The sequence below is a fragment of the Rhinoderma darwinii genome, chromosome 3 (assembly GCF_050947455.1).
Source record: "Rhinoderma darwinii isolate aRhiDar2 chromosome 3, aRhiDar2.hap1, whole genome shotgun sequence".
NCBI lineage: Eukaryota > Metazoa > Chordata > Amphibia > Anura > Rhinodermatidae > Rhinoderma > Rhinoderma darwinii.
This window is the reverse complement of record NC_134689.1, coordinates 127,519,276-127,534,819: the sequence shown is the minus strand read 5'-3', so window position 1 is coordinate 127,534,819 and position 15,544 is coordinate 127,519,276. Positions and strand designations below refer to the sequence as shown.

Sequence of the window (15,544 nt, the reverse complement as noted above, 5' to 3'; positions counted from 1 at the left end):
TGCTATATTGTTTGAATCAGATAAAGCTATTAGTATTTACCAAATAGAAATATATAAACCCTCATCTTGAAGCATACTTTCAGACTGAAAGTCAACAGATAATGACCCTTATCATTATATATCAGTTGGGTAATGACCGAAGAACCAGACTGATATATCAGTCGTCTTAAGATTCTATTCTTTTGTAGGCAGTGCAGGTGGCTCTCTGACCAACTGTGACTAGCTGCAAACCTAACACTGCGGTGAAAAAAATAAATAGATAGACAGATAGGTGGAAAGTTTGCCAACTTAAGCCTGTATTATAGCCCCTTCTCACCCATAGCAGCTCTCATGATTCTAGAATCTTCTGAGCTCAGATCTCCCTGCATTCCAGAAATGATCAGTGTCTGTATAAAACTTGCTTTGGTGATTTACATTCTGGGAAGTGTAGTCTTGCATACATGACCGTTACTTTCTTCAGTGTCCTATCCGTTTGTTTTTTTTGTGGATAGCACACTAAATTATTCTCTATGGCGCCATGCACACACTGATCTGTACGTCTGTTCCATAAATTATAGAACAGGTAGGTATAGAGGTAGCTGGCAATGAGGTGGTCAACTTTCTCAAATAGCAACCAGCTAAATTTTTAATAAAACTCTGGAGTATGATAGAGACTGTAAGGCCCTGTTCACATCAGCGTTGCCCTTCCGTTAAGGGGTTCCATCAGAGGTTTCCGTCAGGTTAACCCCTCAATGGAAAGGCAAACGGAAACCTTAGCTTCTGTTTGCATCACCATTGATCTCAATGGTGATGGAAACTTTGCTAATGGTTTCAATTTGTCACCATTGTGAACGGGTTCCATTGTTTTGACTGAATCAATAGCGCAGTCAACCCATTTACAACGGTGACAAAAGGAAACCATTAGCAAAGTTTCCGTCACCATTGAGATCAATGGTGATGCAAACGGAAGCTAAGGTTTCTGTTTGCCTATCCGTTGAGGGATTACCCGATGGAAACCTCCGACGGAACCCCTCAACGGAAGGGCAACGCAAATGTGAACAGGCACTAAGGATCAGTACAAAGTACGAAATGCAATGTATTTAGAAAATGACTCAACTTGTAATATAGATTAATTCAATATATAAACTGTGGTAAAATGGTGGTCCAAAGTGAACCTATGCTTTTATTACTTAAGAAAGCTTTCAATTAAATATTTACAAGAGTGTAACAAATCCCATCCAAAATACGATAGTTACCTACAGGAGCCAATAAAATTTTAGCTTTTATTTTACCAGTGCATTTTCATTAGAAAATGAGAGGAAGTGATCTGGTTGGTTGGGAAATGACTCTACTATTTGCTTGCACTACTTTTTATACATACTGGGGGGATATATTAAAAGGTTTACACCAGTTTTCTGGCATAAAAAAGTTGCACACTTTGGAGCATGCCGTAGATGCGCCATTATTTCCAATGTTTTACTTTTCTCACCACCTTTCAGAAAAGGGTTAGAAAGGGGTGGGGTTTCAATGAAGGGGCGGGGCCTCCACTGGAATGACAGATTAACTTAATTTACACCAGAAACGGATGTTAGTTTTGGAAAATGGCTTTCCTGATCTTTTAAGATGGGACTTGATCACATCTTTGGCGCGAAATATATGGCCCCTGCACTGACCCGTAATACAGTGATCAAAATGTTGAGCAAATACTGTAAAAAATGCAAGAAACACTTTGCTTGTTGTTCAAATTTACAAAACAAAAGTTACGTGTCAACAATTGCAAATACACCTTGTTTATGTACTATTTATAAACCTATCATCCACTAAAACTGAAAATACAGAAATTTAATTTAGAATGAGATTTGTTTGCAAGGATTACAATTTTAACTTGCTTGGCTTCTGTCACCTTACCTTTTTACACAACTTTTTATTAGCGGAAGAGTGGATCGTTGCCAATTCGGATTTGATTGACAAAACAAGATTTACAATGACTGGGCTCCCTACTGGATCTAAGATCTTTGTGAGAGTGAAATCTATAAATGCTGCCGGTAACAGTGAGGCTAGAGTACACCCAAATCCAATCCTGGTAAAGGAAGTTATAGGTAATGACTAGATTTATATATATATATATATATATATATATATATATATATATATATATATATATATATATATATATACATATATATATATATATATATATATATATATATATATATATAGTATTACTATATTATACTGTGAATTTAAAGTAAAATAATTATTTCATCTATAAGATCTGTTGGATGCAATTTAAAATTTGTTGATTGAGCAAATTATAACAAGTTTCCATTGCGTAGACCAGTTTTTCTAAATGTTTCTAAGGGTCCTTTTACACTGGCCAATATTGGCCGTAAAAACGAGCACCGACCAGCGAGACGAACGTTTGCTCCTCTAGCATGTAGCAATGATCAGTAATGTATGGGGATGAGAGATAGTTACTACGATCGCTCGTCCTCATACATTTCTATTATGTCGGCAGCAGATCTCCCTGTTAACACAGGAAGATGTGCTGCCGACAACGATAATATTTCTTGAAGTATAAACGATACAATCAGCAGATGAACGAACATTTGCTGGTTCATCGGCTAATCATTGCCCTGTTTACACAATGCATAGATTAGGAACGAGGGGCCTTACGTCTAAATTTCTCTTATGTCAATTCTCAGTCAAGTACCAAAGACTACTGTGTGATCAATCATTTCTCAGTAAAGTTTCTCAGCTGACAGCACATAAGGCTGGGTTCACATGTTGCGGTGAAAACCCTGGCATTTTACTGTGATTCACGGCAAAAAACGCATATTGACCGCGATGTGTGAATCCAGCCTAACACTGTGCTGTCCTGTTTTTACTAGTAAGTGATGTAAATGCTTTAATTCATGTTTTATGTTCAGTGTTGGGGTGAGTACAGGTGTGAATAGAGAGTAGGCCCATTAGAAAACCTTCTGGTGTTTTTTTCAGGACTTTTGCACCATCTACACCTTTCCCACGTGTGGGAAAGTAGGTTGGCATGATTTACTGGCTAGTTCCCCAATTTTCAGTTTTTAATAACATTAAACTCATGAGCTGAGTTGATCACTTTCAGTGATCTGCTGTTATTGCCGGGGGGAGCTGTGGGCAGCCAAACATTTCTCCTGCAGTAACCACAGACAGATTAATATTATTTCACATTTATTATGACATCCGAGATACTCTGTATAAATTTACCTCTAAAATGGTGAATTTTTAGTTAATCACACATATTACAATGGGAAAAGTTTAGATAATAACAGGATTTGGCTTTGGTCATGTGGATCTTATGAAATTATTATTAGCCAGAACCAAAAAAAAAAAAAGAATTCAGGTTGCAGAGGATTTCTGAAATAAAGTTTGTTTGGTATGTACATGAAATTAAGAAATGTATGACTTTTCATTGATTTCTTTTTCACAAAACTTTCTATGCTCTAGTTGTACATTTATCCTTTTCTCTTAGTACCTCCAAAGATTCGCCTTCCACGGCACCTAAAACAAACCTACATCCGGAAAGTAGGAGAGGTTGTAAACCTTGTAATACCTTTCCAGGTATGTTTATATAATCTTAACACATTACTTATAATAAATGTGTTTATTAAATTCATAACTTAAAGGGTAAATGTTTCATGTACTTTATTTACAGCCTAACTCCACCTAGAACCTGATAATTCAGGTTTGACATGAATAAACCTTCCGTCTCCCATAAGGGTCTAAAAACATGAGATCTATGGTGTATGTCAGTGGTCTTCAACCTGAGGCTCTACAGCAGTTATGAAACAGGTTGGAGACCACTTATGTATCTCAAATCGACATGGAAATGACATGGTCATCAGTGAATTTCTTTCCCCGATTAAAAAAGATAAATCTACCTGGTTATACATTGATATGTTGCTTCCCATTATTGCTGCATTGCTTGCAGATTAGCTATTCAGGAGTCGAGCTGTTGTTACCTATAGTTGCTGTAACGGTTGCACATCCGGTTTTCCCTTTTGTTAAACTAGTTATAAATTAGGGGGAAGAAAACATAAGGGTTTAAATAATTTCTCTAAATAATGAACAGTTTGCTATCCATCACTGCTAGTAATACAGCGATACTTACCGTACTATCATAGACCGTAAGAGAAGCCATGTTATCATGTTCAATACCACAATCCACCACAGCCCGCTCCAGGTGCATGAGGTCCCTAAGGCAATAGAGTCACAGTGGGCGTGCTGTCTACACCATCTTCTGTTTGATAGAATACCGTGGGCCCCTAAAACCATTGGGCCCTGGGATCTTCTTAGGTTTGTCTGGTGTTAATGCTTGCTCTGTCCACTTATTGCTGAAATAAAATTTTAGTGGGTTATACACTAACACAGGACCTGGTGTCAGACAGGTTGTTTAATGGCAAAGCATAAGACAGCAAAACTCAGCCTAAGGGTATATTCACACGACCTATTTTCAGCCGTTTTTCAGGCTGTAAACGCCCTGAAAAATGGCTGAAATATTGGAAGCAGAACGCCTACAAACATCTGTCCATTGATTTCAATGGGAAATACAGCGTTCTGTTCTGACGAGGCGTTTTTTTATGCCTCATTTTAAAATAGCAGCGCGTAAAAAGACGCCCCGTAAAAAGAAGTGTGTCATTTCTTGAGCCGTTTTTGGAGGGAATAGAACAACAGCTCCAAAAACGGGCGTAAAAAATGCTGTGATAAAAGCTAGTTTGATTAAAAAATAGCTGAAAATCAGGAGCTGTTTTCCCTTGAAGACAGCTCTGTATTTTCAGATGTTTTTTGTATACTGTGTGAACTTACCCTTAAGGATAGGAACACATTAGGTGTAAACACTGCTGATTTTCTGCAACAGATTTAATTGTGGAGAATTCACGTAATACAGTAATATCAGCAGTGTGGATGAGATTTTAACAAATCTTATCCACACATAGTGGAAAAAATCAGCTGAAAATAACCTGCGGTGCTTTTTTTTAAGCTGAAGCATGTAAATTCATTCTGCAGAATTGCTGCCCTTCCATTGAATGCAATGGGAAGGTAAAACCACCCAAAAAATTTGTCTAGACTTTTGCGGCTGAAACGCTGCGATTCCGCCGCAAAAATCGCAGGTGAAAAAATTGTTTTTTTAATTTTAAATTAATACGGTTTATACCCCCGTCCGTAGTCCTAGCGACGCAATCCTCTCTTCTGAGCGCAGCCCGGCCTTCTTGGATGAAGTTTCATCCCATGTGACTGCTGCAGCCAATCAAAGGCTGCAGCCATCACATGGACTACAGTGTCACGGCAGGTGGCCGGGCTACACTCAGAAGAGAAGGACAAGTTTTTTTTTCAGGCAATGTTTTCTGCTTCATATTTACAAACACAGAAAACTTTCAAGCTAAATGATGTTTAGGAGCTAAAGGGATAGAATGTAAAAGCACTATAACTTCTTCCAGCCCTGTGCTGTATATTTACGGCGCAGACAGGAGGCCCTTAATGCAAGTCGCCATACATGTATGGCGCTAACATGGCGCGGGCTCAGGGTAACATACAGCTGACATACTGCTGCAATGGCCGGGATCAGAGCTAGCTCTTAACCACTTAGATGTCAGGGTCAATAGCAACTGTGGCATCTAAGGAGTTTGAATGAAGGAGGGGGCTACCTCTGTCAGTCCATCGGCGACCCCAAAATACAATCAAAGGGTGCCGATGGGTTGTCATAGCATCAAGGGACTTAACAAAGGCTCCTATGTCTGCCATAAATGTGAGCCTATTAGGCCTCACCAGAGGCAGGGCCTAATAGGCTGCCTTTCTGTAAAATACTGACAGACAGGCATAATGCACCGCGGTACAGAAGTAGTGCAATGTATTATGTAAGCTATGTAAGTGATCAAAGGATTGCATCTTTAAGTTCCCTTGTGAGTCTAATAAATATTGTAAAACAAAATATTAAAAAAGGATGTTTTAAACTATAAAATTGTAAAATTCGACAACATTTTTACAATGAAAAAAGCTTTATTAGGGGGAAAAAATAAAGAAACTCACAAAATTGGTAGCGCCACATTCGTAACAACCTGTACTATAAAATTATGATGTTATTTATCCCACTCGTTGAATGCCAGAATTGCTGTTTTTTTGTTTATCCTCCCTCCCAAAAAACAGAATAAAAAGCAATTAAAAAGTCGCCGGAAAATTAAAAATCTTATAGGTCTTTGACTGCAGACACAAAACAAATAATTTATTTAAAAGTGTTTTTATTGTTCAAAAGTAGTAAAACATAAAAAAGCTATATAAATTTGGTACAGTCATATTCATAGTGACCCGCAGAGTATCATGTCATTTATATGGTACGGAGAACACTATAAAAACAAAACCCAAAAAAACAGTGGAGGAATTGCTATTTTCTTTTTCTACCCCCACCCTAAAGAAAATACAGTTTATACAAAACATTATATGTAAACACCAAAATGGTGCCATTAAAAAAACAAGCCCTTATGCGGCTATGTCAACGAGAAAATATAAAAGTTATGGCACAAAATACAACAATGAAAAAACTTTTTCAAAAATCGGTGTGACCAAAACTTGCTGTATCCTAAAAGGACGTACTTCCATCTGCTCAGAATACAGGATATCCCGTAAATCAGGCGCACCTCTGGAACCTGCACCTATCCCTAGATTGGGGCCCAAAGAGAAGTTCTGCAAATAGCGTAGCAAAAGTTCTGGAAACAGCATAGCAAAACGCGCTAGGCTGTTTCTAGAAAACTCAGCCACCATGTCAGACAGTGGCCAGAGCCCAATGACAGCGGCAGAAGCTAGAATGGGGATCAAAGGGCCCCATTCTAGAGATAGGTGTGGGTCCCAAAAGTGGGAATACCCATGGGAATACACTTCTGAGGGATTAAGCGGCTGAACCAGTGGTAATATATGGTATTTATAACTTCATTATTAGGGTAGACCAAGACCCAAGGTATCTTGGAAGAAGAATGGATCACACGTGGATAAGACACAAATAAGCATTCGTAACAGTGAATGTGATACCATCCTCTTCATCCGGAAAGCAGAGAGAAGTCATTCCGGAAAATATGACTTGAAGGTGAAAGTTGAGAACCTCCAAGATAAAGCATCAATTTACATTCAGATTGTCGGTATGCATTGTTCTTACCCATATGTTTATCTCACGCACAGCAACGTTTTCGTTATTCTTTGTATGGCTATGACTAATAATGCAATAATGATTGTGGCCCTTAGCACTCATGCACATAACAGAGCCATCTGAACGAAGCCTGCATTGAGGTACATGGATTAGGGTGCCTATCTACAGCGCAGCATTACAGATTTATTCTACACTAGAAGCCATGCTAAAAATACCTCCAAAATATGGCATCCGATGAAACATGGCATGATTTTTATCTTTTGGATTCCATATGAAGACACCTCTGTATGACTCTGTATAAAATTAGAGGTACACAAAGGCCCCATAGACTTCTGTGGGTGCTATATTATGGCTCTATTCAACTCGCAGTTAGTAGGGAGCCATAATACGGTAGTGTGCATGAGCCCTAAAACATTTTCCAGAAATTGTTTTTATAGAAGTGACAAAAGACAAAACGAAGATCATTGAATTCTTTTGCATGCATTTGTTAAGTACCGTACATGCATTTGCTTATCTTTTTTATGGATTTGAAGTGATGATTGAATTGTCAGGTTGCCATTTTAGAGGTAGCGGTGATGACCAAGTACATCAATGAAATTGGAAAGCAATAAAACTTTATGTGTTGATTTATGCAGAACGACCTGGACCTCCTGAATCAGTAGTAATTGAAGAAGTCTGGGGAGAGAATGTTGCATTAGAATGGAAGCCACCAACGGACAATGGCAATGCTGCTATCACGGGATACACAATTCAGAAGGCTGATAAGAAAACAATGGTTTGTTGTTTTAAAATATAAGTAGTTTAATACTAGCATTAAATAATTACAGATCATCTTAAAACTATATTTTATAAATAAGGAAAACAGCATTTCATAGTATAGCGTATGTAAACCTCCTCTAAAGCTAACCCAAAATAACCCATTTGTGGCCCAACTGGATGCCATGATTAATTTCTTAAATATTGATTTATATTTAATTAAACTGATCAATTTCTTTGCACTTGGATAGAACTCTGATGGATCATGTGACATCCTGAGGTTTTGAGGTGTGCAGATGTTTCATTTTTGTGAGACACTTGCTCATGTTTGGTGAACCCAAAGGTCTAGCTAGATCAGTGTTTCAATCCATCGTAAATTAAACTATGCATTGTGTTAATGGACCTGGTTGCAGTAGGTAAAGGGTTTCCAGCTAAAAACAAAAGCATCTAAATGAATGGAAAATTGCTGGGAACCCCCTAGTATCGGAGTCAAAGTCCCCTGTTCCTCCTCAATACATTTCCGGTGATAAGGAAGAGTTTGTATGGGGTGACGGTCAAGTATGCAGTGCTCCACCCAACTCTATGGCAGTACTAAATTGAGACATAAGCAATAATTAAAATACAAATAAAGGCCAGATAATATCCATCAACAGCAGGTAGAGTTTTCCATGTAGCAGAGTAAAAATAGATGTTACATTTGCTGACTTGCCAATAAAAAAAGGTGAAGATTCAATTTAGACAGTGAAGAAATCTCAAAGTTGGTTTCTTTACTGGAATAATAGTGTCAATACAAAAATATTAACTATCAAACAAACCTAGATATAGTCAGAAGCCCCAATGCAAAATCTGTATCAGGGCCCTACCATGTGCCATTTATAATACTGGTGTTTTCTTATGTGATAGGACGTGTTTTGGGCTCCTTCAGGCACAATGGCCGGGGTGCGACTGCTACCTTTGCACCCACCATAGCAAGGCCCTTGGATATAGTGTCTCATAATAAGACTAGGAATGTACTAATACTATTTGCTGGTAGCACAATTATTACTGTAGTAACAATGCTATTATGCAGAGTCGCTGCCCTGACATTGCTCCTTCAATGTAAGCAGCCACATTGTGCGGCAGTAGTTTAGATAAGGAGTATTATATTATGAAAACAGTTAATTTTTTTACCGAGACACTGCTTGTCCAGCATATGATATTACCTTGCTTTAGGTAAATATGGGCCTATGGGTTTTTTCTTAGTTATATAGTCATTATTTGCAGTGGATCTCTTGAAATGCTTCAAGCTCATCTTCCTTATTGACTGGATTTCGTGTTTTTACTCTGTTGTATTGTGTATTTTCAGGAATGGTTTACAGTTCTGGAGCACTACCACAGAACGAGCGCAACCATTTCTGATCTTGTGATAGGAAATGAATACTACTTCCGGGTATTTTCTGAAAATATGTGTGGCCTTAGCGAGACAGCAACAAAGACACCAAACAGTGCACTTATTGAGAAGGAAGGTCAGACATTTGGTTACTTTCATTATATGTTCTCTCTGCAACAGAGGTAGTATTCTGATTTTGTTTGTTAGAAAAGTCTACTTCTTATGTTGTAACACTCTGGATAAAACTATGGTATTTGTGGATGCAAGAAATCCAATTCTAATCATATTACAATAGTCATCTAGCTACGTAGTCTGGAACGACCCTAACTGCCTTCTAACAGCTATAAGGGGACAGTTCATAATACAAATCCAGATTCCGGGACAACCAGAATTCCTATTTTAAATTGACCATGAATTGAGGCTGAAGGGTTTAAAGAGGATTTGTCACTAGATCATATAACTTGAACTGGTTAACAGACCTGAACAGCGCTGTCTCCCCCCGATTCCAGTGCTGTTTTTTTTCTTCCTGGGACTCCCCCCATTCCAGAGGTATGACCCACTGTTGTGTTGGCTTCTTATATGCTAATTTGCGGTAGTTAGCCAACTAGGTGGAGCAAGCTTCCCTGCCTCTGATGCTGTCCAATCAGCACGAAGCAGCATAAGGGTAGTTCACGCCCTTTCGGTTAACTACTGCAAAATAGCATAGAGGGAGCCAACACAACATTGGGCCACATCTCTGGAACAGGAGTGTCCAGGGGAAAAAAACAGCGCTGGAATCCGGGAGACAGCGCTATTCGGGTCAGTTAGCTGGTTGCATACTGCATATCAGAGGTTCTGAAAATGAATGAAGGAATGAATGTTACAGCCTGAAACTTAGTCCAACTTTTTTTAATCTTCAAGTATCCACTAATATATATTTATAAAAATATTTTATTCCATGTCCATATCCTTTAAACCTGTATGTTTTAGAACACTATGTTGATTTTCATTAATATATCTTGCTTTCTCTACTAGGTAAACCTTATAAGCGTCCTGAGTACACAGACTTTGACTTCACAGAAGCCCCACAGTTCACTCACACCTTAGTCAATACAGTAGCCATTGCTGGATACAATGCTACATTGAACTGCAGCGTACGTGGAAATCCAAAGGTAAGTTGCAATTTTATAAATGTATTTTATTCTTTGTTTTATATTTACCCATACATAAGGGATCAATTTACCATGCCCGCATTTTTACTACTTGGTAGAACCCCTATTTGTCCTCAGAACAGCTGGAAATCTCTGTGGAATTTTAGGGTTCATGCAGTTGCTGCACATTTTCTCCCTGTACATTCATGCTGTAGATCTAATCAGGGGTGGGATTTAAAATTTTAACAACAGGTTCTCTGTTTTGCCGACAAAGACATACACGCCCCCTGTAGATAATGCCCCTCATAGAGCCCTCTGTAGAAACAGAAAGTGCCTCCATATTTCCCCCTATAGATAGTGCCCCCCACACATAGTGACCCCCATAGAGCCCCCTGTAGATAGTGCCCTCATAGAGCCCCCTGTTAATAGACCAGGCCCCATCCAGCAGAACGATGCAGCAGGCCTGATGGTGTAATCGCGTAGACTGCATCATAGTTAAGGCGCCGAATGGCAACAGAAGGAGCTGATAGTTCCGGTGTCTCGCCAGGCAGTGCTACACTAATCAGTTGTATCCACGTCCTAAGCCTCCACCGTATAGTGCCACACAGCCCTTCCCCTGTTTAGGCCCCACAATAATAATAGTGCCACACACAGTTCCCTGTAGATAGTGCCACACACAGCCCCCTTTAAATAGTGCCACACACAGCCCCTCCTTGTAGATAGTGCCACACACAGCCCCCTCTTGTAGATAGAACCACACACACAGCTCTCCCTCTTGTAGATAGTGCCACACACTGCCCCCCTAGTAGATAGTGCCACACAGCCCCCCATATAGTGCCACACAGCCCTCCCCCTGTATATAGCCACACAACCTCCCTGTAGATAGTGCCACACAGCCTTCTGCTGTATAGTGCCACACAGCCCCCCTAGTAGATAGAACCACACCTCCCTCCCCCTGTATAGTGCCACAAAGCCCCCTAGTAAACAGTGCCCCACAGCCCTCCCCCTGTAAAGTGCCACACAGCCCCCCAGTAGAGAGTGCCACACAGCCCACCTAGTAGATAGTGCTATACAGCCCTCACCCCCTATATAGTGCCACACAGCCCCTCCAGTAGATAGTGCCACGCAGCCCTCCCCCTGTATAGTGCCACACAGCCCTCCAGTAGATAGTGCCACACAGCCCACCCCCCTGTATAGTGCCACATAGCCCCCCTAGTAGATAGCACCACACAGCCCCCCTATTAGATAGCACCACACAGCCCCCCCAGCATATAGTGCCACACTGCCCCCCCTAGTAGATAGTGCCACACAGCACCCGTAGTAGATAGCTCCACACAGCTCCCCAAGTAGATTGTGCCACACACCCCCCTTGTACATAGTGGCACACAGCCAGGCCCCCCAAAAAATTTGTACTTAACTAGCCCCGTTCCCGTGATTGATGTAGGGCTCCACCATTTCAGACGGGACCCCTGCGTATGCCAGCGTGATGCAATAATGTAATCACGCCAGCCTGCGCAGGGACTCAGCCCAGTGTCTTATAGGCTACAGGCCTAACGCTGCCGACAACGATAATATTTCATGCTGCATAAATGATACAATCAGCCAATGAACAATAGTTTTCTCAATCATCGGTTGATCGTTGCCCTGTGAACGCTCGTTTACCTGATAATTGACCCGTGTAAAGGGGCCTTAAGTCCAGAAAAACAAATGCTGGTCACCAATCGGTAGATTGAAACAAACCTGAAAGTAGCAATCAGTATAGGGAATACTATAGTAAGATAAATTAGTGTTAAGAGGTAACACATAAAGCGCACATGCAAGGACGTCACCCCTGAGACCACACTCCTGGGCGAATGTCATCACGCAGGCACCGTCCCCTTGACTGCTTCGTAGTTTTGTGATGATCCATCTTTTTTATGTCTGTTGTTTTTTATTTGTATTTAATAAAGATTTATAAAGATGAGAATTTTTGGAGCTCTCTTCTTCTGCAGGTTATATAAATGTCTAGTTAGTGGTAAAAATTAGTGCCTGGAAAACGTTCCCCGCAGCTTTACACCACCAGCCTGAATCATTGGTACAAGGCAGATCAAGTGGTCATGTGGTTTATTCTAAATGTGGACATGCCCATCTGCATGGTACGGCAAATACTCCAGACAATGGGCAGATTTACTAATGCTGTGTAACATTCAGCGTATCTTTAGACAAGGCAGTCACAAAATGCGCCACATTTATCAGTGGTGTATGCTGTATGATAAATTTGGCACATCTTGCTAGACACTTTTCTCTTCCTTATACTACCTCCTGGTTGGCTTAATTCACACCAGTTTTTTGTGCCAAAATTTTGGCGCACGTTGGCACACCCTTTTCTAGCCACTTTTGAGAAGTGTCTAGGCAGGCACAAACATCTATTCTTTTTGGCTCAATTCAATAATAAATTTGTCTAAATTGATTTGCGCAAAAAAAGTGCAACAGAATTCTGTCGCAAAAACAATAATAAATCTGACACGATACATATTACGTGCGGATTTGCCACATGGATTTTCCTGCGACAAATCCGCAGCATAATGCAGTACCAGCAAAGTAAATGAGATTTCAAGTAATATCATCTACACGTAGAATTTTTCCTCACGTAAATTGATAGGCGGTGCGTATTTTAAAATCCGCAGCATGTCAATATATCTTGTGTTTCCGCTAGCGAATTTTATCTGACAAGTTTATAAAAAATGCACCAAAATCCGCAGCATAAAACCACACCTATTTCCGCATCAAAACGCAAAAACTGCACCTAAAAAACGCATAAAAAATGCACTATTAGGTGCAGATTTTACGTGCAGAATTACCTGCATTTATCTGCAGTTTTGATACGGATTTTCTGCACCAAATTACGCAACGTGTGCATGTAGCCTTAGGCTGGGGCTAGACCTAGGGGGAGATTTCTCAAAACTGATACAAAGAAAAACTGGAGCAGCTGCCTATAGCAATCCAATCAGGTTCAAGCTCTCATTTTTTCAGAGGCCCTTTTGAAAATGAAAGAAGCAATCTGATTGGTTGCTCCGTGCAACTACTCCAATTTTCCTTTGCATTAGTTCTGTAGATCATCTCATAGACTTTTTGTAGTCAGCGATAAATCGCTACATACAGATTATTTATCTCACTACAAAAAAAAATCTGTAATCTCGCTGTCCATAGGAATGCATTGAGTAGCTGGAAAATTTCTCCAAAATCGCTCCTGACAAGTTAGTAGCTCTAAAATCCTAGCAAATAGCTTGACTGGAGCGAATTTGAAGAGATTTTCAAGCTACTCAATAAATTCCTATGGACTGAAAAAGCACAGCATTTTTTTTAGATAAATACTCTGTATGAAGTGATTTATCACTCACCGCTGGAGAAAGTCTAGGTCTAGTTCCAACCTAACCTGCTTTCTTTTGCTTTAATTTCTACCACAAGTTTGGTTGATAAGAGATTTACATTAATAAGCACATGTACAGGTGAATCTAGCAAAGTGACCACTGAGTATATTACGTGGAATGCAGAATGTATGTCAATAGATAGAAATAGCTTTCAGTGGATCAGTGGTGGATTAACCCCTTCCCTCTTTGGCCACTTTTGACCTTCCTGACAGAGCCTCATTTTTCAAATCTGACATGTTTTACTTTATGTGGTAATAACTTCGGAATCCAAGGGATTCTGAGAATTTTTTCTCGTGACACATTGAACTTTATGTTACTGGCAAAATTTGCTCGATACAATCAGTATTTAATTGTGAAAAACACCACAATTTTGCAAAACATTGCGAACATTTGAATTTTTCTAAAATTAAATATATCTGCTTGTAAGACAGGCAGTTATATGACACAAAATTGTTGCTACTTAACATTCCCCATATGTCTACTTTAGATTGGCATCGTTTTTTGAATATCCTTTTATTTTTCTAGGATGTTACAAGACTTAAAACTTTAGCAGCAATTTCTCACATTTTCAAGAAAATTTCCAAAAGCTATTTTTTCAGGGACCAGTTCAGTTGTGAAGTGGCTTTGAGGGCCTTATATATTAGAAACTCCCAATAAATGACCCCATTTTAAAAACGTTTCAAAGTATTCAAAACAGCATTTACAAAGTTTCTGAACCCTTTAGACGTTTCACGGGAATTAAAGCAAAGTAGAGGTGAAATTTACAAATTTCATTTTTTTTTGTTGCAGAAATTCATTTTGAATCCATTTTTTATTGTAACACAGAAAGTTTTACCAGAGAAATGCAACTCAATATTTATTGCCCAGGTTCTGCAGATTTAGGAAATATCCCACAAGTGGCCCTAGTGTGGTAATGTACTGAAGCACAGGCCTCGGAAGCAACGAAGCACCTAGAGGATTTTGGGACCTTCTTTATATTAGAATATATTTTAGGCACCATGTCAGGTTTGAAGGGCTCTTGTGGTGCCAAAACATTGGAAATCCCCCAAAAGTGACCCGATTTGGGAAACTACACACCACAAGGAAATTATCTAGTGGTATAGTGAGCATTTTGACCCCACAGGTTTATTGCAGAAATTATTGGAAGTAGGCCGTAAAAATGAAGATCTAAATTTTTTCAAAGAAAATGTAGGTTTAGCTAATTTTTTCTAATTTCCACAAGGACTAAAGGAGAAAAACCACAACAAAATTCGTAAAGCAATTTCTCCCGAGTAAAACAATACCCCACATGTGGTCAAAAAAGGCTGTTTAGAAAGGGAGCCATTTGACTTTTGGAGGTCAAATTTAGCAGGAATGGTTTGCGGAGGTCATGTCACATTTGCAAAGCCCCTGAGGGGACAAAACAATGGAAACCCCCACAAGTAACCCTATTTTGGAAACTTCACCCATTAAGGAAATTATCTAGAGGTATAGTGAGCATTTTGACCGCACAGATTTTTTGCAGAAATTATTGGAATTAGGCCATAAAAATCGACATTTTTTCAAAGAAAATGTAGGTTTAGCTAATTTTTATTCATTTCCACAAGGACTAAAGGGGAAAAAGCACCACAAAATTTGTAAAGCAATTTTTTCCCAGTAAAACAATACCCCAACATGTGGTCATAAATGGCTGTTTAGGCACACGGCAGGGCTTAGAAGGGAAAGAATACTATTTGGTTTCTGAAGATCA

General features: G+C 39.5%; 1 protein-coding gene across 1 annotated transcript in view; it reads left to right on the top strand.

Moving 5' to 3' along the window:
• Positions 1-15,544, top strand: part of MYBPC1 (myosin binding protein C1) — a 121,543-nt gene that overhangs the window by 84,697 nt on the left and 21,302 nt on the right. Inside the window, exons 24-29 of the mRNA XM_075859389.1 lie at positions 1,911-2,078; positions 3,488-3,576; positions 6,947-7,142; positions 7,786-7,925; positions 9,252-9,411; positions 10,290-10,426. Coding sequence (XP_075715504.1) covers positions 1,911-2,078; positions 3,488-3,576; positions 6,947-7,142; positions 7,786-7,925; positions 9,252-9,411; positions 10,290-10,426 — 890 coding nt within the window. The remainder of the gene's footprint in view (positions 1-1,910; positions 2,079-3,487; positions 3,577-6,946; positions 7,143-7,785; positions 7,926-9,251; positions 9,412-10,289; positions 10,427-15,544) is intronic.